We start from the raw sequence: 27,938 nt of genomic DNA on the forward strand, positions 1-27,938 counted from the left end.
TGGGGGTATCCTGTACCCTTAACACTCCCTCCCAATGACAATCGAGTAAATAAAATTGCAAAAGAAGAATAAAGTTATAGGAGTCTGTGTGGAAGTTTTGAAACCTGTCTGTCCATCTGAGGTTAGTGAATGTCTTGTTGTAGCTACAGGACAGGTCACTATTAGGAAGGCTAGGAGGGCTTGGTAAAAATCCAGCTGCTGAAGGGATCATTGCTATAGTTACAATTTAGGGGAAATAATCTTCGGTCCTATGTGGGTTTATTCTTTATGCTCTCACAATAACACACTGGTATTTATGAAAAAGAGTTAAGTGCAGAGCAAGGAATCATTCACGCATGGCAATGTGATAGGTCAAGAGCTTTAAAACGCTATGATTGTCTTCTCTAAAATCCATTCCTTTACTCAATACATGCATGAACTTGCCTGTTTACACATGCTGACAACAAAAATCCACATGAGGAAGACTTGTTCATTCACAAAAAGATTACATGAAGCAGCTACTCCCATGAAAGTTTGATAGAACAAAAATAGTTGCCATAAAAGTAAATAGAAGTCTAATGTAAGCCAATATGTAACCTTTTCCTTCGTACAAGTGTATAAAAAAAACCTGTAGCAAAGTTATGTATTGAATTATCCTGTAGAAGACATAAAGTATATCTTAAAAAAATAACATTTTTCAAATATGTATACTGTGTCAGTTAATAGGACACAAAAAAAAAGTAGCCCTAATAAACATGGAGACACATCGGTATTATTATATATATATTTGCAAAAGTGTGACCATTCCAGAGCAGTAAGGTTGGATGATGAGAGCCAGGGAAAAGGGGGGTTTGCAGAAACAGTGTTGAGAACTGAAAGAATGATAAGGTTTAGGGGCATTGGGCATAAGGGTTCATTCCACTTCCTTAGGCGCAGATGCAAGGTATGTATAAATCAGCTCCAAGTTGAACACGTGGTGCTATGGACTGAGGGTTGTCTGGGAGCATCTGCACTGGGACACCAAGGCATGTATAAAGGGACCTCAAGAGAAGTGAGAATCTCCATTGCGGGATCAACAATGGTATAACTAGCAATTTAAAGGGGGTTCTTATTCTGCACAGTATGGCCAGGGTGTAGTGCAAAATATTGGGATTGAACTTGGAGCTAAGGAAGTGGAGCGAATTCCACAAAACGTGTTGAGCTTTTTGGATGCAATTATTTTACTACAATCATGCGTTTATATGTCTGACCGTATACATGAATATTTTTTAATCATGAACCAATGTATTGCATTCTGTTGACTGAGATCCACCAATATACAGTAATCAGCTCTCAACATAATAATCATACGTTACAGTGTGCTATGATCGATCCCAATCATTTATGATTCTGAATATGTTTTACCACATTTTGTAATCATGTATTTTTCACAATCTGTTGGTGAGGTTCCTAAATATATAAATCATCTCTTAACATTACTATAATTTACATTGTATTGTGTTATGATTCTACTTGTATTGATATGAATCAATAAATGTGTTTTCATGTATTTATAAATTTACCAACTGTTTGTAACGAACCTCATTTAAAGTCTTAGTATACATATAATAATAAAGCACTGCACACAGAAGAAAGTCTATTCATGTGTTATTTCTTTATTAGTGTTTTTGAATGTCTATTGATACATATTACATATTTGTCTATATCTTTATGTCCACAGGGTTTGGTTGGTAATCGATATGGTTATAGACCCATGCCTCGAGTTATTGGTGAGGAAGAATTTAATATTCTGCATAAAAAAGTACTCAAGGATGAAGCTCAGGCTCAGTTGCTGACCCACTGGTATTGGAAAGACATGAATTCTGTTCCTCCTATTTATATATTTCAACCAATCACAGTTTACTTTCCTCATTTCTCTGACTCGAATCCATCCCATGCAGAGCTTCAGGCAAAAGAAATCAAGGAGTGGAGAGAAACTGAAAAACGACTATCTGAGGCAATGCGCTCAGCAGCAGAAAATGCTCAGAAAGAAGGACTGATTACATTAGAGCAAAAACACAAGTATTTCAGATCAGGTTTGTAATGGTAAAAGTCTAGAGGGTTTTGGGGTGGCTTCTGAGACTTTAGGTTAAAGGGTAACTTTTTTGTTTTGCATAAAGGGCAGGGTCCTTAGTCGTATTTTCTTTGCGGAGTCCCTCTTGAAAATATTTTCTTACCTCCTGTTCCGGTGTCACAGATTAACTTACTGTGAACTGCAATTCTTGTTTCTCCTATCTGAAGTGCATTCTTTTTATATTCTTTGAAGAATCTACTAGGGGCTATTGAGGGTGCCACTAATAACCTGGAGGATTATCCAGGGGAATATACTGAAAACACACTTCAGGTGGTTAAACTTGAAGTTTAGCTAACAGAAATCTTGTTAAGAAAAATGTTAGGATGGTAGGAAAATATATAAAATTTAACAAAGGACCTAACTCTTCCACACCTTATCCTACACAAAAAGTAAATCAAATATTTTCTCCCACCTCCTGTTCTGGTGACAACACAAAATCTTGAATTTTCCCTCACTTGACAATGGTGGCCAGGGCAAGTGTAAATAAGGATTTTTCCTAATGGGGACAGAGATTAAAAAAAAAAAAAACTGACAGCATTATAGCCTCACATAACTCCATCCAAAACTTGGTTTTAGATACAATGAAAGTTTTGAAACTTTGAGATGAAAATTGTTAGCAATGTCACTTCTCTAATACTTATACTAGTTTCATTTAAATATGCATTTTTTTTTCTTTTTTTTACTTTTTATAACTACTTGTTTTTTAAAATGTGTTTTTGTATATGCCTAGAGCTTAGCTTTAATCCATAAATTAAACATTTTAGTCATTTTTCCCTAGCAGCCTAAACATCTGATTTACAAACCCTATTTACCAGGTTATGTCACACGACCCCGAGGGGAAGTGCTGAACTGTGATTTCTCTACACACTTGGAGTTGACACATCTCACTCACCCAACACTTACCCACACATCTTGCGGTATTTCAAAGAATTGATTAGGCCAACCATAGCCTAAAAGAAGAGAGGAATAGCTATGTGCAAACAATAAGGCAACAACATTGCTATGAGAGGTATAGTTAAACATCTGCAGTATTCTGACTACCAGTAATTAACCGGACTAAACTACATTTACCTAGCAAGACAGTCCTAACTTGCTATAACAGTCCAAGTTTTAATGGCCAGTGACTGATGAAAGAAAAAAAGAAAAATAAATGCTAGCAGGCAGAGTTGGGGCTCTTGAAGAAAGCACAACAGCTCTTACCAAACAACAGATTAACTTATGCAGTGTTACTGGACCCAGGGCACCCTCTTCTGGGTCTCCAGACACATGCTCTAGTTTAATTCAAGTCCACAGGCAGGGATAGATGTTGCAGTGATGTCTCTTTTCGAGTCCTTCTGAGACAGTCCTTCTTTTCATTCCTCACAAGTGGTGGGAGTGCTTTCTAATACATTCTGATCTCACCAGGCATCCAAATCACACCTCAAACCCTCCCAGGGAGAAAGTTCATTGTCTCTCAGGCAAGGTCTTGCGCGATGAGGTTTTTATCCTGATTGTAGTTAGCTATGGCAGAGTTCTGTTCAGCTGGTAGCCTAGTCTTTTTTTCTGACCTTTTCTTTCCTATCCAGCCTACAGTGCTGCTACCCTTGTTGCATCAGTCAATTACTGTCCTCCAGTATCGATCCAGACCCAGCAGACATTTTCTGAACATCTCCCTTCCCCTCACTGTCACTCCTCTTTGCTCTCATCCTGATATAACTATTCCCTCCACTGCCTTCTTCCCCTTGCTCTGTTATGGATATTATGTGCTTTCCTTGCAGTCTTCCACTCATTCACTGTTTCTCCCTACCCACTAACTCTGTAATGCTGTAAAATGTGTGGTCAGCAGTACTATTCTAATTTTTCACAATGGCTTCTGTTCCTCCCTGGCTCGATTGATGCAGGCTGTATGAAGTCATCTGTCAACCTCTAAACTTTCTGATAAGAGAAAAAGGTACACATTTTAACACACATATGCAGGCAAGGTACACACCCCTGTCACACCCCCAGGTAATCAGCCCATGAGGAATTAATACACAAAAATTATTGGTTAAACCAACTCCTGGTAATTTATACTAGGCTTTCAAAACAACAAATGCAGTAATATTAGATAGAAGGTTGGATAAAAGACTTAGCGTCAGCAAAAAAGATTGACAGTTTGCAGTTTGGAGCTATTCATTTGCACTGTTCTACTCTTTGCTGGGGATTCTTCTCAAACATACAGTATCTCTGTGCTCTAGTCTAGACTATCACTGTATGTACTCTCAGTGATCCTGCTACATCACTTCTAAGTCCTAGATGTTTATGTCAAGTGTATGGCTGTAAGAGGCTTGTCAAATTGTATCTAAATTAGCAGATGGACTGCTAGTGTTCCACTTTTAAAAGATCCAGGCTACAGCAGGGGCAGATCCAGAGTCTAGTCTCGGGAAGGGCACTGCCAGAAAAGAAGGTGTTGCTTACAGAACCAATCCCTGGAAATGGAATACTGTCAGACAGTTTCACTATTCTTCCCTCCTATGTGGCTGGGAGGAAGTGACCTATGCAGCTTCCTCTCAGCGCAGAGGAGATAGGGAAAAAAAGTTAGACATGCCAACCACAGTGAGGAAAGTGATAAGGCCAGCCATTACAGTGGCGGCGGTCTTAACACTTTTATCAACTTTGCTGGAGATCTTTGTGATCTCTCTGCAGGTCTCCTGATGTACTACAGCAGCGGTTCCCAACCTTTTTGGCACTGGAGACAGGCTGAGTGGAGGAAAATTATGCCAAGGCCTGAGGAGGGGGGGGGGGGATTGGGTTTTTTTGCAGGCAATTTGTTGGGGCAATGGCTGGTGTTGACGCTTCAATCATCATGGTACCATGGTTGATATGGTGTCAGGATGATTCAAGTGCATTATTACATTGTAATATAAAACAAAATATTTCAACTCACCATAATGTAGAATCAGTGGGAGCCCGGAGTTAGTCACTTGCCTCCGTCGCCTGCTACCAGATGCAGCTTATCACTTGCCAAGTTACTTGCCACCAGATGCAGACTGTCACTTGCCACGTCGCCTGCCACCAGATGCAGATTTTCACTTGCCCCTTCGCCTGCCACCAGATGCAGCTCGTCACTTGCCATGTCACCTGCCACCAGATGCAGCTCGTTACTTGCCACGTTACTTGCCACCAGATGTGGATTATCACTTGCCACGTTACCTGCCACCAAGTGCAGCTTGTCACTTGCTGCGTCACCTGCCTTCAGATGCAGCTTGTCACTTGTCACGTCACCTGCTGCCAGATGCAGCTTGTTACTTGCCACATCCTTTGCCACCTAGAGCGGATTGTCACTTGCCATGTCACCTGCCACAAGATGCGGACTGTCACTTTCCAGAAGATGCGGATTGTCACTTACCACAAGATGTGGTTTGTCACATGCCACAAGATGCGGATTGTCACTTGCCACAAGATACAGATTTTTACTTTCCAGTGGCTGTGTCCCAGAGTTAGGACGGGCAATGAGAGATAATGTAATCTCTCTGCTGCCCATGACTTCACAGTGAGGGGGGTGTTCTATCAGAAGCTGTACTGCGGTAATGCAGGGCATGTCATCTCTCTGTTCGCTCGCTTGCCTCTCTGCTCCCTGGCCTGCCGCTTGCTCATCCGCCCGCCCGCCCGCTTACTGGCCTGCCCGCTCACCTGCTGGCCAATTTACTATTTTCTCCGGAGAGCAATCGCCCCATTGCCCGCCTCCCCTGGACATGCCCCTGGGCTACAGAAATTGTATGTGCTCTGGGAGTGCGTCCCACTATAAAACAAAATAGGGACAGATATAGTGATGATTTGTGAATTCCCACATTAGCTTTGGTCAGTTTTGTTACCTTTTAGTAGTTATAAGTATAGTTTACTTAACTGAGAGTTGCATGATCTGGCCATTTTTGGCAAGATTTGGCGATGATATAATGTATTTGGTGGTAGACAGCTCTCGAAGTTTTTTCTGTAGTGCTCATTTAGACCTGCATCTTGTCTTAACATCTAGAATTTTTGCTGCTTTACCTTGTTGCTTAGGTCATTGTGCAGAGGCTGAAATACTAATGATTACCCAATTGTACCTAGTTTCTCTGACCATTCTCCCCTGGTTTCACCAATGAGGCATATACGTTTCTCTGGGATCCTTGCTGTTCACTTTCATCAATGCTCACTCTCCTCCTTTCTGTGACCATTCTCCTCCCTTTCCATCAATGCTTACTCACCCCTTTGGACATTTTCCTCTACTTGAATCCACACACTCTTTCCTTTTTTAGTCCTTTTCTTCCTTGTTGAATGTTATGTAAATGCTAATGCTTGTGTTTCAGCCTCGTCTATGCTTGGCCATTACAAAGTGCATGACCACAGCATTATCATAGGTTGTATTTTGTGACTGGCTCCTAAAAATTTGGGTTTCTGAAGATTTTTCAACACATGATGTTCCCTTACACTGCATCAATGAGTGGTGTGGACAGCATGAAACATGATTGGAAGCTTAGAGTCCATTAGTTTAGCCTTCTGTTTTAGAAATAGAGTTGTTTAAAGTGATTGTTAAGGGACTACATACAGGGGATGACTGTTGAGTTTTAATATCTGGACTTTTAGATGGTTCTTTAAAGACTTCTAATATATAAATTGAGATCTAAAAAGTTTCATATTGTAAGAATAGGGTTTTTTTTTTTTTTTTTAGAAGTGCTGTTTCTGTATTTGTAAAATACACAAAGCTGTTATGCAATTAAATATCACCCTTAGATGATGTCTCCAACCTTAAAGATAACCTAGAAAACCAGTTGATCGGGCAGTTTCTGTAAGGTTGCATACTTTTGGGGCAAAAAATCTAAGGGTTTTTAACCTGTCTATGTGCATTGTTTGAATAACAGCATGTAATACCAATCTGCAGTTTTAAAAGATATGGGGAAGAAAGATATATAGGCATGTGTAGAAAAACATATGACTAGACTTTATCCATGGTCATGTTTAAGGAAGAGGAAATATGAATACTGAAGGATTTTTGTATTCTCCCCCTTTTATTTTTTACTTCTTTTTCTGTTTTTGTATCTTTTTTTTTCTGTCAATGAAAATGTCATAAAAATAAAATGAGTAAAAAAAAAAAGCTAGCAAGCATCTCTTTTGTAATAAATAAATGATGGACTCCAGGATGTCCTAAAAAAGTAGAGGCTGCAAGTAACTTTTAGAACAACATATTTCTAAAAGCAGAAAATACAAATGTACACTTACATTTATGAGTAATGCATAGTAGACTGTTGACCCAAGCTGTTATTTGATTGGGGTAGCCTACCTAGGAAGGACAACCATTGAGAGGTTTATTCTCCACTACAAACTGACCTAGTAAAATTAATTAATTATCTGAATGGTGTATGTGAGAGAGATGACAATGTCATCAGAAAACTGGTGAGGCAATTAGAAATGGTATTAGGAAAGTTGTCATGAAACAGAGCACTAGGGGTGCCAACTCTGGCTTCTAATTTGAAAAAGTTGTTATGATGGAGGAAATTACATTGGGGTCAACTAAATTCAGTTGGAGACCAAGCAAACACTGGAGTTAGAAACATATACATTATGTATACATTGTATATCTAGCATGTGAAAATGTATTAGTATTTCAGTATCTGTTGCTAAACTATTCTGGAAATGGGCTGTGTTGTACAATCTACAAGCCAATAAAACATTTATAGGTACCATGAGTAAAATTGGCATGTATTCTGAATGATTGAAATTGAACATGTTTGTCAAGAGAATGATAGCCTAATATCAATGTTAACTTTTGGGACCCTGTTAGAACATACTGACATTTTTTTGTATTGTTCTACCTGTAATAATGGCCACTTCGATAAAATATTAATTTATTTTCTAAATAATCTCCCCCAATCAGACTTATCAATCTATAGCCGACAACCCATTCAACTGAATTGTAATGCACAGGAAAGTAGATTTTGATCAATAGTTAAGATGTTATTGTAACTTACGATCGTAAATCATCAATCTCATTTCTACCAACACCATGTAATCTCAAAATCTGATCGATCAAAATACAATCATATTCATGAACAAAGTTCTGTGCGCCCTACTTTAGGCTTTATCTGCCTCTATTAACTTTGGCCAAGGGTAAACAAAGCATAGATTTAGGCAAAACTAGTATTAATGCTAGACTTTTGAGGTACCCAAGGATTACAACCATATATCTGTGCAAAAAGTACACATTTGTATTAATATCATTTAAAAGCACTGTAAAAATTATATAGTCATTGAGATGCCTCCTTATACAGGTATCCCTGTGCCATTAGCAGTAACACTTCATATACCAGTCCCATATAATTACATCCAATTAAGAGCCTTTAGGAATTTTACAGGGCTGATAGTACAGTAGGCAAATAATTGCTTATTCTTACACACATTTCTCTGATCTACTTTGCTTCCTCAGGGGAATGCAAAGGCTAATTCTGTATGAAATATAGAAACAGTTGAAAAACATAGAAAATCTGTAAACACGTTTCTTCACAGATATCAATACATATGTATAAATGTCTTTTACACACTAAGTGATCACAGATGGTGCTTTTAAACCATAATAATAAAAATATGTACTTTTTACACAAATACATGGTTCTATTCCTTGGGTACCTAAAAAATCTTCTTTCTGTTGTTGTTGTATACACAGTATCTCACAAAAGTGAGTACACCCCTCACATTTTTGTAAATATTTTATTATATCTTTTCATGTGACAACACTGAAGAAATGACACTTTGCTACAATGTAAAGTAGTGAGTGTACAGCTTGTATAACGGTGTAAATTTGCTGTCCCCTTAAAATATCTCAACACACAGCCATTATTGTCTAAACTGCTGGCAACAAAAGTGAGTACACCCCTAAGTCAAAATCAGTGTTGGGGTAGTTACTCAAAAAATGTAACTAGTTACTAGTTACTTCTGTAAATTGTAACGAGATTACTTTACTAGTTACTGCATTTGAAAAGTAACTTCACTACTTATTATTACTTTACTTCCCTCTTTCTTAATTGACCGTGTAGAAGAAGATACATGACACTCTTTCTGCATAGAGTTTATTGTATAAACACAGGCTTTGGGAAACATGAGAACAAAACCTGAAAAAACTGAATAAAACAAAGTGCAACAAAAAGTCATAAACTTCATCCCTCTCTATTCTTCAAAATAACGATTGTATCGCACGGCTTGGGTAACGCAGGAAAGTGCGTTCCTATAGCCTAGTAAAGTAGTGTAGTTACCTCCTATAGCCTAGTAAAGTAGTGTAGTTACCTCCTATAGCCTAGTAAAGTAGTGTAGTTACCAATATCAGTATTGTAACTAGTTACGTTACTTCGTTACCAAAAAAAGTAATGTAGTTACTGTAATCAGTTACTTTGTAACTAGTTACCCCCAACACTGGTCAAAATGTCCAAATTGGGCCCAATTAGCTATTTTTCCTCCCCTGTGTCATGTGACTCGTTAGTGCGACAAGGTCTCAGGTGTGAATGGGGAGCAGGTGTGTTCAATTTGTTGTTATCTCACACTGGTCACTGGAAGTTCAACATGGCACCTCATGGCAATGAACTCTCTGAGGATCTGAAAAAAAGAATTGTTGCTGTACGTGAAGATGGCCTAGGCTATAAGAAGTTTTCCAAGACCCTGAAACTGAGCTGCAGCACGGTGGCCAAGACCATACAGCAGTTTGATAAGACAGGTTCCACTCAGAACAGGCCTCACCATTGTCGACCAAATAAGTTGAGTGCAGGCGCTCAGTGTCTTAACCAGAGGTTGTCTTTGGAAAATATTGCTGCAGAGGTTGAAGGGGTGGGGGGTCAGCCTGTCAGTGCTCAGACCATACGACTCACACTGCATCAAACTGGTCTGGATGGCTGTCGTCCCAGGACCTCTTCTTAAGATGATGCACAAGAAAGCCCGCAAACAGTTTGCTGAAGACAAGAAGACTAAGGACATGGATTATTGAAACCATGTCCTGTGGTCTGAGGAGACCAAGATAAACTTATTTGGTTTAGATGGTGTCAAGCATGTGTGGCGACAACCAGGCGAGGAGTACAAAGACAAGTGTGACTTTTCTTACAGTCAAGCATGGTTGTGGGAGTGTCATGATCTGGGGCTGCATGAGTGCTGCCAGCACTGGGGAGCTACAGTTTATTGAGGGAACCATGAATGCCAACATGTACGGTGACATACTGAAGCAGAGCATGATCCCCTCCATTTGGAGACTGGGCCCCAGGGGAGTATTCCAACATGATAACGACCCCAAACACACCTCCAACATGACCACTGCCTTGCTAAAGAAGCTGAGGGTAGGTAAGGTGATGGACTGGCCAAGCATGTCTCCAGACCTAAACCCTATTGAGCATCTGTGGGGCATCCTCAAATGGGCGGTGGAGGAGCGCAAGGTCTCTAACATCCACCAGCTTCGTGATGTCATCATGGAGGAGTGTGAGAGGACTCCTGTGGCAACCTGTGAAGCTCTGGTGAACTCCATGCCCAAGAGAATTAAGGCAGTACTGTAAAATAATGGTGACCACACAAAATGACACTTTGGGCCAAATTTGGACATTTTGACTCACGTTTGTTGCCAGCAGTTTAGACATTAATGACTGTGTGATGAGTTATTTTGAGGGGACAGCAAATTTACACTGTTATACAAGCTGTACATTCACTACTTTACATTGTAGCAAATTGTAATTTTTTCAGTGTTGTCACATAAAAAGATATAATAAAATATTTACAAAAATGTGAGGGGTGTACTCACTTTTGTGAGATACTGTACATTTCTATGATGATAGGATGTTGTTCCTTCTAATTCTAAACTAATGCTGCCACATAGTATATTAGTTCATATATCTCTGTAAGTTTCAGAGGCTTCTTACTTAATTCTGGGGCTGCTTGGGAGTAACTCCAAGGCTGCTATAAGTCTTTTTGATGCAATTAAGCTTGTGCTTTGGATGTCCAATGTACAGTGGGTATGGAAAGTAGTCAGACCCCCTTAAATTTTTCACTCTTTGTTATATTGCAGCCATTTGCTAAAATCATTTAGGTTCATTCTTCTTCCTCATGAATGTACACATAGCACCCCATACTGACAGAAAAACACAGAATTGTTGACATTGTTGCAGATTTATTAAAAAAGAAAAACTGAAATATCACATGGTCCTAAGTATTCAGACCCTTTGCTCAGTATTTAGTAGAAGCCCCCTTTTGATCTAATACAGCCAGGAGTCTTTTTGGGAAAGATGCAACAAGTCTTTCACACCTGGATTTGGGTATCCTCTGCCATTCCTCCTTGCAGATCCTCTCCAGTTCTGTCAGGTTGGATGGTAAACGTTGGTGGACAGCCATTTTGAGGTCTCTCCAGAGATGCTCAATTGGGTTTAAGTCAGGGCTCTGGCTGGGCCATTCAAGAACAGTCACGGAGTTGTTGTGAAGCCACCCCTTCGTTATTTTAGCTGTGTGCTTAGGGTCATTGTCTTGTTGGAAGGTAAACCTTCGGCCCAGTCTGAGGTCCAGAGCACTCTGGAGAAGGTTTTTGTCCAGGATATCCCTGTACTTGGCCGCATTCATCTTTCCCTCGATTGCAACCAGTTGTCCTGTCCCTGCAGCTGAAAAACACCCCCACAGCATGATGCTGCCACCACCATGCTTCACTGTTGGGACTGTATTGGACAGGTGATGAGCAGTGCCTGGTTTTCTCCACACATACCGCTTAGAATTAAGGCCAAAAAGTTCTATTTTGGTCTCATCAGACCAGAGAATCTTATTTCTCACCATCTTGGAGTCCTTCAGGTGTTTCTTTTAGCAAACTCCATGCGGGCTTTCATGTGTCTTACACTGAGGAGAGGCTTCCGTAGGGCCACGCTGCCATAAAGCCCCGACTGGTGGAGGGCTGCAGTGATGGTTGACTTTCTACAACTTTCTCCCATCTCCTGACTGCATCTCTGGAGCTCAGCCACAGTAATCTTTGGGTTCTTCTTTACCTCTCTCACCAAGGCTCTTCTCCCCCGATAGCTCAGTTTGGCCGAGCGGCCAGCTCTAGGAAGGGTTCTGGTCATCCCAAATGTCTTTTTTTATTTGAGGATTATGGAGGCCACTGTGCTCTTAGGAACCTTAAGTGCAGCAGAAATATTTTTGTAACCTTGGCCAGATCTGTGCCTTGCCACAATTCTGTCTCTGAGCTCTTCCGGCAGTTCCTTTGACCTCATGATTCTCATTTGCTCTGACATGCATTGGGATCTGGAAGGTCTTATATAGACAGGTGTGTGGCTTTCCTAATCAAGTCCAATCAGTATAATCAAACACAGCTGGACTCAAATGAAGGTGTAGAACCATCTCAAGGATGATCAGAAGAAATGGAAAGCACCTGAGTTAAATATATGAGTGTCGCAGCAAAGGGTCTGAATACTTAGGACCATGTGATATTTCAGTTTTTCTTTTTTAATAAATCTGCAACAATGTCAACAATTCTGTGTTTTTCTGTCAGTATGGGGTGCTATGTGTACATTCATGAGGAAGAAGAATGAACCTAAATGATTTTAGCAAATGGCTGCAATATAACAAAGAGTGAAAAATTTAAGGGGGTCTGAATACTTTCTGTACCCACTGTATATATTAGGCTCAAAGGTTTATTTTATTGCTGGCTAAAACCAAGAAGTCAAGTGACCTTGGAGCTGGCCACAATAGCCCATACAATACCTGAAGGGAATGTGGAAGCCAAATGGGTTTTTGAATTAAACAAATCATCTACAATGGCAGATAAACAACCTGTTTAAAATACATATATGTTTATTGGTTTACCTGCTAAAGGATTTGTAATGAATTATTGTCAGGCTTGCAATTTTCACATATCTGCTATGTGGAACGATGAATCAGGTGACACATCTATTTTCACTTTGAGCTTTGCAGCTTTCTGGGTCACCTTTTTCTCCATATTCACTGGACAACCAAATAGTATAGAAAGTAGCAATGTGAGCTCTTGGACACTGCAGCATTGGTGTAGAGATCACAAGAGCAGCTGAACAACATTTTCCCATGTAAACAGTAAATATATACTGTGTAAAAGTTTTAGGCAGGTGTGAAGAAATGCTGTAAAGTACGAATGCATTAAAAAAATATACACAGTATGTGTTTCAGTTGTCAATGTAGCTGTTTCCTGAAGTTTAGCTTTCATATAATACCAATTAATGTATATACCTAATAAACCATTCTGTATCTAATTTATTTCAGTAACAGAATGTGAGATTGATTGTGGACTCTTTGCCTCTGACACAAATGAAGAAGGCGCTACTATCTTCTTAAGAGAAATTAAAGACATTGACTTCTGTAAAGATAATGCTTCACAAATTTTAGATGTCAAAGAAGATGGGAGTCCTGACTCAGAAGCTCAAGATCTTTTAGAAGATTTCAAATCCCGCATTGTCGAGAAACATTCAAACAAAGTAAAAACATTCACTGTGGAGCTAAGCAAACATACATTAAAGACCACTTACCTAAGGAAGCTTTGTGAACAGGTGATTGCTCTTGTAAATCACCAGATACTTAGATGTCTGTCTGCAAGAGAAAAGGAGATATCAGAATCACAGGTAAACAAAACCTACTAAATCCAAAATAAGTTTATGTGACCTTTTACATGTAATCTACTTTTCTGGGAACTCTTTTCTTTGGGTTGCAATCTAATTATAAGTAATGCCGTCTGTATTTATATTGTATCTAAAAGACCATTTTTTTTAAGTTTTGGATAGAGTAGAAAATCCCTGTCAAGATTATTTGCAGTCAGTGTCCAATTAGATAGATTATCCTTTAATTTTTGTCTCCAAACACAATAAGAAAAAAACAAAAGAAAAAAGAAAAACTTCCAGAAAAATGTCAAACTTTACTGGTACCAAAACGGAGGACTGTACACAGTTATATATATAAAAGTATCAAATTTATTGCACAACTTTGTCTTATTAAAAAGGTTTAAAACCAAAGAAAAAAAGAGTCATAGCTCTCATACAGTATACAATATACCAAGTAATCCAACAATCACTGTTTCTATGCTGGTTGTTCCAAGAGGTCAATGCATTTCACATTCAATTGCATTCAATTACATTCAATCAATCACATTCAATCGCATTCATTAGGACCTATATAACTTGGCAGCACAGGCAATTGTCCTAAATAACATAGAAAAAACATAATATTTATAAACTTTAATATACAAAACAATGAAAATGGATCAGGTACTTTGATAGCTGCATTGACTTACAATATACTTGGGAGCTCCAGCAGTAACAGCTGGGTGATGGTACATGAGATAGTTTCAGGCGCTTTTACGGACATTTACATATGTTTCCTAATTTGGAATTATTGAAGATAAAACCCTATATAGATTTAAACAAAAAACAACTGTATTATATATAAACCAGCTATAAGGTCCACATCACTAAGGGCAATATTTAATTATACCCATTGGCTCATTTCTACTTACTTGATATTAACTTAACATTTTTGAAAAGGATAATGGTAATCAGCCCACCAAAGTATGGGTTATAATCCTCCCTTCAATGTTGTCTTAACCTATGGGGTTGAATGATGAATTATATAGCATTCACTTCCAATTAATCATTATTATCCCTAAATAAGAGGTATAATTACCTATAATAGCTGTTTTAGGCCCCTGGGCTTGATGCAAACACCATCCAAATGGATAATTTTTATGTCCAGTCAGTATTATCAAAGGAATTATTACAGCGTTTAAAAATCTTCCACATAAGCACCTATAGAGTAATCCACAAAAGATAGAAGTCCATTAATATAGCTATAAATCCATACTACAGTCATAGTGTATTAAATAAATTGTTAGTCTTACCAGAGATGATTCACAGACACTCATCCACCATCAGCTGAATGTCTGTGAATGAATGTGTCTCTTTTATGCTAGTTTTGGCGCCAAAAAGCATGTGATGTCATAATTGTGCGCCTCTTTCATCCCTTCCTGGGTTAGCACTATTCCACCAATCAAACCATATGCCTTCATAAGCTTACGCCTACTTCCTTTTACATCTCATCCACACCCCCATCTTCCACCCAGCTCCCACTAAGGCACCAATCAACACTCCACTTGGGCACATGCGCACCGAAGAACTAACCACCACGCGTGTCAAATAGCCAATGCGAATACGAGAACACGAACATGCCAAACTGCGCAACAGCCGTGATGGTTCCAGTGTGCATGTGCATCATGAATCTAAATAAAAAAACAAAATAATGGGGTGAACAGAGAGGAAGAAATTTTGTATTTAAAGGGGAGGCAGTTGGAATCGGTAAAGAAAGAAGAGCCCCCCATCAAGGGGGCCCGCACAGAGACATCCTATTTTTCGTCCAATAGTAAGGTCGAGTCAAATTGGTCATGTTGCTGTGTCCCGATCAACATTCAAAACTATACACCATAACTTACAACTTTATAATAAACAATGAAGAAAAGTTTGACCCCAAGTGCCACCACCTCAGCTCCACTGCCCCGAATACTATAAGCCCCTAATGATAAAAAAAGGGGGCTAAAGTTCCAGAAATACTATACATGGGACCATCATATATAATTATTTGTACTTATAACCCATCCAGCCGTCACTAAAGAAGCTCACAAAATACATTAGTAATGCAGTATATATTTATCCCTTATATCCATTTTATGGATATGGACATATCTCTATAAGCCACATAATTATATATGTAGTATATCTAACAAAGCAGCTACAAACAATTATATAGTGTATAGTTATATATCAGGCCCAATATCCATCAACTGTTGATGTCTATATTCGTTCGTTGAGATAAGCAATATGTTCGGTTTATTGGGAGGGGTACAGTTGATAATTCTACAGGAAGGGCTTAAAACTTAAAGCCTCATTTAGGCCCGGCGATGTTGTAGCATTTAAATTATATATCCACCGGGTCTCCTGCTGTAGGAGTTTCCTGTTGAAATTACCCCCCCCCCCCCCCCCTAGTGTCCTCAATCACCTTCTCAAGGACTGTAAATCTGACCATCAATGCGCCATGTTTGTGTATCACAAAAAGAAGTAAAAGGTGATCTCTGCAAAGTAGGAGGAACATTAGACAAATGTCACAGGAACAGGTGTCCCCATTGGAAGATCTGTTTTCCTTTTCCCTTGACAAATCAAAATTTTGTCTAATTTTCGGTTCTAGTAACAATGGTCACTAAATCAAAAAGAGAGGGTGGATCTCCCTAATGGAGATGCAGACAGCACTAAAAAAACTGACAGTGGTTCGAACTTTTTCCTACTCCCTCCCAAAGGTTGCACATGAGTGCTTCTAGCATGTGAAACATCATACCACATGACACCTGTTTATGTGCCTGATCAAAATAGTCCAAGCTTTTGTGGCATTTGAAGCCAAAATCTGGGCAGATATGCAAGATACACATTAAAACAGCTCTGCAATAATTCATGTTTTTTTCATGCAAGGAGTGTAAGGGGCCGAATTTTACCTTGTTTCAGCCTTATGCAGTCCCCATACAACAGGGCTTGAGTGTGAGAAGAGGAAGAAGCAACAACAATACAAGGAGACGATCAGTTGATATGCTGACAAGGAACATGGTGATAGGAGGAGAAAGCAGAGGGAGAGATACCTGCAGCTCACCTCTCACTGTGCTGCTTCTCATTTCACTGTCCAGTCACAGAGTGGAGCAGGTCCAGGATGATCTGGGCTTATAGGAAGCCAATTGCAAAATAAAACCAAAAAGCATAAACTTTATTGGTCATTGTGCTACACCCAGTTATCACTATAAAAATATCTTCAAAAATTATTAAGTATCTAGATTCTTATGCACCCATTTGAAAAAGTAGAAAAGTAATCGTTGCTGGTACTTGCTTGCAGAAACAATATCCTTGGTTAGGAGGGCTTCGGCAGGAGGTAACACATCATCTGCATTTGTCACGTACAAAGTCAGAAGTATTTTGTGGACGGCAGGAATTGCTCGATACCATTGTGAGTCGACTCAGGAATAATGAAACCCCTGTGCAATTCCCTCTCGTCATCTATGGAGCTTCTGGGTCAGGAAAAACTGCTCTTATGTGCAAGGCTTTTGAACTGATTAGACAATCTGCAAAAACTGATGGAAATTGTGTGTTGATCTTAAGGCTTCTTGGAACTTCACCTCAAAGCTCTGAAATCCATGATGTTCTCAAAAGTATTTGCCAACAGGTAGGTTTGCTGTGACTTGTGCTTACTCCTAGACACAGTCAAATTGCTATATTCTTATGATTGTCATTTTCTACTTAGGTATGCTTAGCATTGGATATGCCCCTCCCCACTGTACAGGTCACTAACATTTACAATGAAACAGTGAGATTTTTTCACCAGATCCTCACAAAAGTATCCAATGAAAGGTCAGAAACGTTGGTGCTTTTTCTTGATTCACTTGACCAGCTCTCCTCGTCAGAAGGAGCCCATCATCTCCACTGGCTGCCAAAGGTATGCCCAACCAATGTGCACATTGTCTTGTCCACATTACCTCATGAAGGAGGCATTCTGAACACCCTAAAAGAGAAAATTACTGATGCAACTTCTTACTTGGAGGTGCAACAACTCTCTGCTGAACAAGGGGGTCAGGTGATTGAAATGCTCATGTCTTCAGCTGGACGGAAGTTGACTCCTGCCCAACTTGATATTGTACTGAACAGCTTCAGAAAATGCGGGCAGCCACTGCTTCTTAAACTGGCATTCGATGAAGCCAAGAGATGGTCATCTTACACACCACCCTCAGAACTCCATATCGCTACAAGTACTAAAGAAGCTGTGCATCAGTTGTATAAGAGGATGGAAGCTGTTCATGGTAAATTACTGGTATCTCATGTCCTGGGATACATTGCAGCATGTAGGTGGGTAAATACATTTATCTACTGTACGTTGTAAGAATGTCTTTATGAGCCTTTCTCAACCTTTTTACCACAGAACGCTTAAAAGTAATTTTGATGTTTCAAGATTATCCTTGCTAAGATTAGTCCAATGGGGGTCAGTGGGAAAATGCTTTTTACATTGGTGGTCAGTGGGAAGAATGCCCTCTTACTGTCTTACTGTGGTGATCAGAATGCCACCCTTACAGGTGAGCTAAAAAGACAATTGGTGCCATGCTATCAGCTCTGCCAAGTGGTGATATGCCTAACAACTTTGCAGGTACCATCAGATGGAAGGTCAGTTAGCCACAACTCAAGGTACCCCTAGCAACCTTTGGAGGAACCCTAGGGTTCCACAGAACCCTACTTGAAAATAGCTGCTCTATATTGTTATATGTATAGTTTAGGTTATATTTGTGCCTCTGAGGATCTGAAAAAAAGAATTGTTGCTCTACATAAAGATGGCCTAGGCCAGGGGTGTCAAACTCAATTTAATTGTGGGCCACATCAGCATTATGGTTGCCCTCAAAGGGCCAGTTATATCACCCCACGCCCCCTTACACCCTTACATGAGATGTCAAGAGCCCCCCCATCATCAGAAGTCAAGAGTCACCCACCCTTCCTTACGTCACAATGCACCCCCTTACCTTGTGTTTGACACCTGTGGCCTAGGCTATAATAAGATTGCCAAGACCCTGAAACTGAGCTGCCATACAGCAGTTTAACAGGACAGGTTCCACTCAGAACAGGCCTCGCCATGGTCGACCAAAGTAGTTGAGTGCACGTGCTCAGCGTCATATCCAGAGGTTGTCTTTGCAAAATAGACATATGAGTGCTGCCAGCTTTGCTGCCGAGATTGAAGGGGTGGGGGTCAGCCTGTCAGTGCTCAGACCATACGCCGCACACTGCATCAATTTGGTCTACATTGCTGTCGTCCCAGAAGGAAGCCTCTTCTAAAGATGATGCATAAGAAAGCCTGCAAACAGTTTGCTGAAGACAAGCAGACTAAGGACATGGATTACTGGAACCATGTCCTGTGGTCTGATGAGACTAAGATAAGCATATTTGGTTCAGATGTTTTCAAGCGTGTGGCGGCAATCATGGGAGGAGTTAAAAGACAAGTGTGTCTTGCCTACAGTCAAGCATGGTGGTGGGAGTGTCATGGTCTGGGGCTGCATGAGTGCTGTTGGCTACAGTTCATTGAGGGAACCATGAATGCCAACATGTACTGTGACATACTGAAGCAGAGCACGATCCCCTCCCTTTGGAGATTGGCCCGTAGGCCAGTATTCCAACATGATAATGACCCCAAACACACCTCCAAGACAACCACTGCCTTGCTAAAGAAGCTGAGGGTGAAGGTGATGGACTGGCCAATTTAATGTATTGAGAGCTTAAGCCATCTTCTGCTGGTGGAGTATAAAAATTGCACTTTATTTCTGCTCCCAGGCAGTGAATAAGCAAAGCACTCTTGCAATAGGTAACTCCTTCTGATCAGCAGCACGTATGTAATTCTCAAACATATGAATCCAAGCAGTAAAACATATTGCAGGCTCACTGGGCATAGAAGAAAAGATGCAGGCTGCTGTATAGATAGAAGAGCCAGCCTTGTTGCCAGTCCTGTTCTGTCCTGTATGGTGGGAGGCAGAGTAGTTATTTAGTACTTTAATAACAAGTTTAGGCACCTATGAGTTAATCATAACAGGAACAGCAATTGAAAGTAACAATTTATAGAAAGTATTATGAATAATTTTCAATATTTATCTCAACTTTAGGACGGGTCTATCAGAAGCTGAACTAAAGGATATTCTCTCTATAGATGATGAGGTTCTTGCCGATATTTATCAGTATTGGGCTCCCCCAAGAAGTGATGTCATACGAATTCCTGCACTGTCATGGACTCACTTACGGCAAGACCTGGATGGATATTTGGTGGAGAGGCAGGCCGATGGAATCACAGTACTGGGCCTATACCATAGGTATGAAAATTCAGTCCTGTTTTAATGTGAACCTGTGTTTTGCCCATGCAGGCTCCACCAGAAGTTTGGACGTATCTTCTTTTGCCCCCCCCCCCCCCCACTGCTCTGTTTGGCCACTGGAAGCGATGTACTTACAGGTATAGGGTAGCATGTGATTTATGTCCCTCCTTTCTAGTTGAATATGCTGGTGATAATTGATTGGCCACTCAGGAATCCAGTGCTGTCACATGGAGATGAGTGGGAATCTTGGGTCCTCTGTAAGATCAAGTAGTGATACAGATCTTACACAGAGGTAATGCTCATCAATCATGAGGAACAAACTGAGCATTGGGGGAGCAAAGGAAATATCAGTAGGCTGCTGGTGGGACCACTATAAGAGTGAACCCATTATTTTGCCCGGCATGGTTAAAGCGTATGTTTCTTTAAACACTTCATTTTATGACAAATTTTGTGTTGGTTTGGTAAAGTGTACACTATGTCCAACCTAAACATTTTTTTAATATTGGATGCAGTGGTAAGGAATTAGAATGCCTGTTGGGTTTTACTGCGTTCCAGTGCTCTGCTAGAGAGATTTCTGCTCACTTCCTGTCACAATGATAATGGCTTCATCTAACGTGAAGGAAATGAAAAACTGCAGATTTTAGTAATGAAAGGGAAGGATATACCCCCTGGTTTATTGCTGTCTGTGCCTCCGTTGCAGATTCTCCTTCACTTCCTCTCTGGTGAAACCACTGCAATCATGACAATAGCTAAGAGGAAATCTAATGAAACCCCAGATAGCAGTAAAACCTGACAGGGGTTCTAATCCTACCCCACACCAAAGTTTTGACTTAATTTACACATAAAATAAATAATTAAAGTATGTGGTGGTAGACAGGACCTGTTCATTCATTCACAGAACTCTGTGAATGAATGAAGCGGCTGTGTGGTCACTCTGTTTTTAAATTGTGACAGCTGGTGCGGGGAGAGTATCCTCTGCCCGCTGTCACAATTTGGGATTGGGGTTGTGTGGGGGCTGCTGATTTAGTAACATGCTATACCCTGAATATGGGTGTAGCATATAATATGTTACTAAAGGTGAAGTTATCCTTTAAAACCTTCCCTTTGTGTTATATGCCCAGTTATGTGCCTGGAACACATATCCAAAGAACAGTTACATCTAATTTCTTTCTTCTCTGAATGATTTTGTGGCTACAGGCAGTTTATTGAAGTAGCACAGGAACACTACTTGAGTGATTCAGAAAAGAAGAAAAGACATCATACCCTGGCGGAATATTTTTTGGGCACATGGAGTATGGGGGCTCTTCGGAGGATAAATCTCACACTTCTCAAGCAATCCCTGTGTGCTGACCGAAAGGTACTTAAACTTTAGCTGTTTTAAAACATAGCTTAATGTCATTTTATAATGTAACACGTAATGTAATGAAATTTAGCTAACAAATATATTTCTCTTGAAAAACTATTGTTTTAAATAACATCATTGGTAACATCCATCAGCCGATAAAGGAAATTTAAAAAAACAGCCTAATCTACCTAGCCTGTAACCTAATCTAACCTAGACTCCTAATCCTGCCACAACCACCCAGGTGCTTACTTATCTCTACCGACAGTGGTGGGCTCATCCAATGTTTACATCATCTGATCCCAAATTCTCTCTAGTGTTGGCCACACCTGCACAATAACTCCCTGAAGGCTTGAATGGGGATGTACTTCTACTATCTCTACTGGAAGAGTATGAACCCCATTCAATTCTATGGTTAGTTACTGCACAGGAAAAAATGTTTATGAGGATGTAAACATTGGAGGTTGCTGACATCTTCAGGAAGGGGTAATTAAATACCTGGCTAGAAGGTTCTAGCTTGAAACCGGCTAGGGAGGGTGAACTTCATACAAAAAGCTAACACAGCCAGAGTGAGGGTGATGATTCACTGCTCTGATTAATTCACTTGTGTCTGCTAACTTTATCTTGAGCTAAAAAGCTAAAGTAGTAGGCTAATTAGCAAGTAATTAAGGTAAAACACATGAAAATTGGTGCAAAGCTCCAACTGATGGCTAGGTATAACAATGCCAAATTCACAGATAATATTTAATATTTACTTGACTGAAAAAAAGAAACAATAATTTTTAAAAATGTTATTTGTGGATCTAGCAATTATAAATAATTAAAGAAAATATGTACAAAAATCTTTAAACATTCATTTTAAAATCAGACTAAGAATTTTTTTTTTTTTGTGTCAAAAATCTACACAGAATAATGCATTATATCAAGGTAAAAAAACCTACATATTTTAAAAATTATTTACATATACTAGAACGTCCTAATACCATAGGCATTTGCTCTATAACTCCTAAATGAGCTATGGTACAACCACCTGCATTCAGAAATCACATAATTGTTTAAAAAGATGCAACGTAAAGTGTTACTAAACCCAAGACTCTGCATTCACTATATCTGGTCTCCCACAGTACACAGAACATAGAAATGCAATTATTTTAGTAAATATAAACCGCTAAATACCTTTTCTCATCAGCAGTATATAGCAGTCTTGTGACTTCTATGAGTGGCTGGTTAAAGCTGGTAGTAAGAGTTTTCAATCTCCCACGATTGTCCTGTCAGGATGCAGGACTCCCAACCCTCTGTCTGGACAGTGCTGATTGGCCCTGTGCTGAACACATGCACTCTCCCAAGAAAAAAAAACAAAAAACTCTTTAACCGTTTGCCGACCGCGGCAAGTACATATGCTGCGGCGGTCAGCCCTGGCCAGGCAAAGTGACGTACATATATACGTCACTAGCCTGTCACCGGCTTGTGAGCCAATAGCGGGCGAGCGCGCGCCCGCTGAGGCGGGCGAGCGCGCGCCCGCTGAGGCGGGCGAGCGCGCGCCCGCTGAGGCGCGCGCCTGCCCCGGCTAGTTCACTAAGGAGTCCGTGCGTGTGACCGGTGGACCCGATGTCCGCCGGTCACACTGCGATCATCGGTAGAGAGGGAGAAAGGCAGGCGGCTAATATAAACAAGCCGCCTGTCATTCTCCCCTGTGTAAAAATGGAGATCAGACGGTTCTACTATGTAGGACTGTTGATCTCTGTTTTTACAGTAGTAGCCATGTCCCATCACAGTTAGAAGCACGCCCCTAGGACACACTTAACCCCTCCCTCTCCAATACAGTTAACCCCTTCCCTGCCAGTGTCATTTTTACAGTAACAGTGCATATGTATAGCACTGATTACTGCAGTAATGTCACTGGTAACCCCAAAAGTGTCAAAAATGTCAGTCAAGGGTCTGATCTGTCAGCCGCAATGTCGCAGTCCCGCAAAAAAAAAAATCGCAGATCACCGCCATTACTCGTTAAAAAAAAAAAACACCAAAAATGACAAAAATCTTTCCCTTTGTTAGTAAACGCGATAACTTTTGCGCAAACCAATCAAAATACGCTTTTTGCGATTTTATTTTACCAAACATATGTAGCATAAAACAAATTGGCCAAAAATGTTAAAAAATTTTGATTTTTACATTTTTTTGGGAATTTCTTTTAAAAAAAATGTGAAAAATATTGTTATTTTTGCAAAATTTACGCTCTTTTTTTGTTTATAGCGCATGATCAAAAAATCGCACAGGTGATCAAATACCACCAAAAGAAAGCTCTGTTTGTGGGAAAAAAAAGGACATCAAATTCGTTTAGGTACAGCGTTGCACGACCGCGCAATTGTCCGTTAAAATCATGCAGTAAAAAAATCGCAAAAAAAACCCTGGTCAGGAAGGGGGTAAAATCTTCCGGGGCTTAAGTGGTTAATAATACATACCAAACTGAGCATGTGCAGCCTGTCCACTGGCTCTTTAAATATCAGGATTTTTATTGGAGTCAGTGGAAGAAGAAGATGATCAGAGGAGACAGGATCAAACAGCTTTTTTACACAATGCAGAGGATTAACCCGTTAGGTTCCACTGTGAGTTGCACTGTGAGTATAACAAGCATGCTCTACTTTATATACAGACTGATTTAAGTCCCAGTTCACACTTCTGCGGTGCGGGAACGCTGCATATATGCAGCCTGTTCCCGAATCACATCCGCACCCCTGGCAGTTCACACTGCCATATGCGATACGCGGGGGGTGTCAATTACAAGTTAACGACACCCCCAGTTGAGATCGCATATCACAGTGCGATCTGCAAGTTCGCACAGAATCGGATCGCACTAGTGTGAACCACCATGCGATCCGATACTGCTGCGGATAAAAAAGGATCATGTGCGTGTTTAGTGCGATTGCGGTGCAAATTCAGCCATACAGTTTGCACCGCACAGAGATCGCATGTCATTTAGGAGCAGTGCGCTACGAATTACATGCGATCTCTGTGATCGCACTAATGTGAGCCGGCACTTACTGTTGTGGGTTTAGAAATACTTTAAATTAAACTGTTACATATTCTCATAATAGACTCTGGAAATTCTCATAGTTTGTCTGAAAACATATCGAAAACAAATGACATCATAATAGTCAAGGAGAATCATTATAGAACATTTACAAATAAAAAAACAAGGCATTTATTCAACTAAAAGGTCTCTAAACTTACATTTCATAATACATTTTATATTTTTTTAAATGTTTTATAATAAAGGCTTTTTTAGCAGAAGTTCTGAGTGAATATTTAAAAGACTAGGGACTTTATTGGAACAAATAATATATAAAATGAAAATGGTAAAGTAAAGATCATTACTATTAAACCTTACTGCTCACATTCTCTCCAGTAATCCCATATTGGTACGCTATTAACTGTGACTTAGATGCCTCCTTTTGTCTAACATGCGAACAGCGCTGTACAGCAGTAGGCAGCCCCTCAACAAAGTTGAAACATTTTACATATCACTATATATCTGCAGGTGTATTACTTTGCTACACACCGTCAATGTTATTTGCAGCTTTTTCACATAAAATAGATATTTGGTTTCATGCTCTATAGTCCTTGCGAGCAAAGTCCTGTAAAAGTCATACCTTTATGCCAGTGTTGTAAGTCTTCAAACATAATATAATAACAATAAAATTGTAGTAAATTACATTTGTTTCTCACTTTGATCACAGGTAGCACCACAGCCGCTGTGGTTCTCAAAAGATATGCCAAATCTAAGAAAAATGAATGAACTTCCTTACCATCTTCTTTATGCAGAGGCCATTGATGAATTGCAAAGAGAAATTCTAGGTATGTATTACTGACATTTGTGATTTATTTTGACAGTTACTACATAAATACTGCATGTATTTATATATATATATATATATATATATATATATATATATATATATATATATACATACACACACACATACACCATATATATACACATATACACACACACTATTCCACAAAAGTGAGTACACCCCTCACATTTTTGTAAATATTTTATTCTATCTTTTCATGTGACGACACTTTACTACAATGTAAAGTAGTGAGTGTACAGCTTGTATAACAGTGTAAATTTACTGTCCCCTCAAAATAACTCAACACACAGCCATTAATTTCTAAACCGCTGGCAACAAAAGTGAGTACATTCCTAAATGAAAATGTCCAAATTGGGCCCAATTAGCCATTTTCCATCTCCGGTGTCATGTGACTCCTTAGTGTTACAAGGTCTCAGGTGTGAATGGAGAGCAGGTGTGTTAAATTTGGTGTTATCGCTCTCACTCTCTCATACTGGCCACTGGAAGTTCAACATGGAACCTCATGGCAAAGAGCTCTCTGAGGATCTGAAAAAAAGAATTGTTGCTCTACATAAAGATGGTCTAGGCTATAAGAATATTGCCAAGACCCTTAAATTGAGCTGCAGCAGGATGGCCAAGATCATACAGCAGTTGAACATGACAGGTTCCACTCAGAACAGGCATCGCCATTATCGACAAAAAAAAAAAAGTTGAGTGGACATGCTCATGAGTGCTGCCAGCATTGCTTCAGAGGTTGAAGAGGTGGGGGGTCAGCCTGTCAGTGCTCAGACCATACGCCGCACACTGCATCAAATTGGTCTGCATGGCTGTCGTCCCAGAAGGAAGCCTTTTCTTAAGATGATGCACAAGAAAATCCACAAACAGTTTGCTGAAGACAAGCAGACTAAGGACATGGATTACTGGAACCATGTCCTGTGGTCTGACGAGACCAAGATAAATGTATTTGGTTCAGATGGTGTCAAGCGTGTGTGATTGCAACCAGGTGAGGAGTACAAATACAAGTGTGTCTTGCCTACAGTCAAGCATAGTAGTGGGAGTGTCATGGTCTGGGGCTGCATGAGTGCTGCCAGCATTGGGGAGCTACAAGTCATTGAGGAGACTTCAGAGACTGGGCCGCAGGGGAGTATTCCAACATGATAATGACCCCAAACACACCCCCAAGACGACCACTGCCTTGCTAAAGAAGCAGAGGGTAAAGGTGATGGACTGGCCAAGCACGTCTCCAGACCCTAAACCCTATTGAGCATCTGTGAGGCATCCTCAAACGGAAGGTGGAGGAGCGCCAGGTCTCTAACATCCACCAGCTACGTGATGCCATCATGTCAATATGGACCAAAATCTCTGAGGAATGTTTCCAATACCTAGTTGAGTCTATGCCACAAAGAACTAAGGCAGTTCTGAAGGCAAAAGGGGTCTAACCTGGTACGAGCAAGGTGTACCTAATAAAGCGGCTGGTAAAATAAATATCAATCAATATTTGGTGTGACCACCCCTTGCCTTTAATTTAGCATCAATTCTTGAATTCCTCTAGGTACACTTGCACACAGTTTTTGAAGGAACTCAGCAGGTAGGTTGTTCCAAACATCTTGGAGAACTAACCACAGATATTAATTGGATGTAGGCTGCCTTAAAGTGATCGTAAATTCTCGTTTGAAAAAAATATATAAATAAATAACAAACATGTTATACTTACCTCTGTGCAGTTGGTTTTGCACAGAGCAACTCGGATCCTCCTCTTCTCAAGTCCCTCGTTCCTGCTCCTAGCCCTTCCCTCCTGTCGAGTACCCCAACAGCAAGCAGCTTGCTATGGGGGCGCCCGAGTTGAGCTGCAGCTCAGTGTGTTCATTCAGACACGGAGCTGCCATTCGGCCCCGCCCCATCTCTCTCCTGATTGGCTCACTAAATTGGATTGACAGCTGCAGGAGCCAATGGCCAATCAGGAGGGAGAGTCCCAGGACGGCGGAAGGACTCATGGACATCGGTGGACAGAGTAGGGGCTCAGGTATTAGGGGTGATGGGGGAGCTGCTACACCCAGAAGGTTTTTATCCTAATGCATAGAATGCATTAAGATAAAAAAACCTTCCTGACTTTACAACTCGTTTAAATCTTTCTGCCTCTTGCCAGACAGAGTCAATAATGTTGAGATCAGGGCTCTGTGGGGGCAAAACCATCACTTCCAGGACTCCTTGTTCTTCTTCACACTGAAGATAGTTTTTAATGACATTTGCTTTTTGGGGAAGTTGTCCTGCTGCAGATTTTGGAAGCAATCACACACCTTCCTAATGGTATGGCATGTTGAATCTGCCTGTATTTCTCAGCATTGAGTACACCATTGATCCTGACCAAATCTCCAACTCCATTTGCAGAAATGCAGCCCCAAACTTGCAAGGAACCTTCACCATGCATCACTGTTGCCTGCAGACATTCATGCCGGCAGGCGGAGGGGAGGGAGAAGAGCGGACGCACGTTTTCTCTCCTCCCCTTCTTGCTGTGACCTAGAAAAAAGACGTGTATGATGTCATTTCTGGGTTAGCCTCTCAGTGTCCCCGGCTAGAATAGCCAGAAAGGGATGTATTGCAATACATCCTGCATTGCAATTTAGTGGAGCCTAGAGGAGAACCTGTCACCTAAAAATCTTTTTGTCCCCTATGTGATGAAAAGAAAAAAGTTAATCAAACAAAAGTTTTTCATAAAAATAAATTTAAACCCAAGCACATAAAATCCCCCCCAAATTTGTTTTGAGGCCCCCA

General features: G+C 40.3%; 1 protein-coding gene across 1 annotated transcript in view; it reads left to right on the forward strand.

Annotated features, from left to right (window-relative positions):
- NWD1 (NACHT and WD repeat domain containing 1) overlaps positions 1-27,938 on the forward strand; it is a gene marked incomplete at its 5' end in the record, with an annotated part of 94,949 nt that overhangs the window by 26,388 nt on the left and 40,623 nt on the right. Inside the window, 7 exons of the mRNA XM_082260980.1 lie at positions 1,700-2,054; positions 13,325-13,680; positions 16,976-17,302; positions 17,381-17,979; positions 19,770-19,973; positions 21,171-21,330; positions 25,050-25,167. Coding sequence (XP_082117106.1) covers positions 1,700-2,054; positions 13,325-13,680; positions 16,976-17,302; positions 17,381-17,979; positions 19,770-19,973; positions 21,171-21,330; positions 25,050-25,167 — 2,119 coding nt within the window. The remainder of the gene's footprint in view (positions 1-1,699; positions 2,055-13,324; positions 13,681-16,975; positions 17,303-17,380; positions 17,980-19,769; positions 19,974-21,170; positions 21,331-25,049; positions 25,168-27,938) is intronic.

This window comes from Pelophylax lessonae (genome assembly GCF_965119305.1).
Source record: "Pelophylax lessonae genome assembly, chromosome: 1".
Classification (NCBI taxonomy): domain Eukaryota; kingdom Metazoa; phylum Chordata; class Amphibia; order Anura; family Ranidae; genus Pelophylax; species Pelophylax lessonae.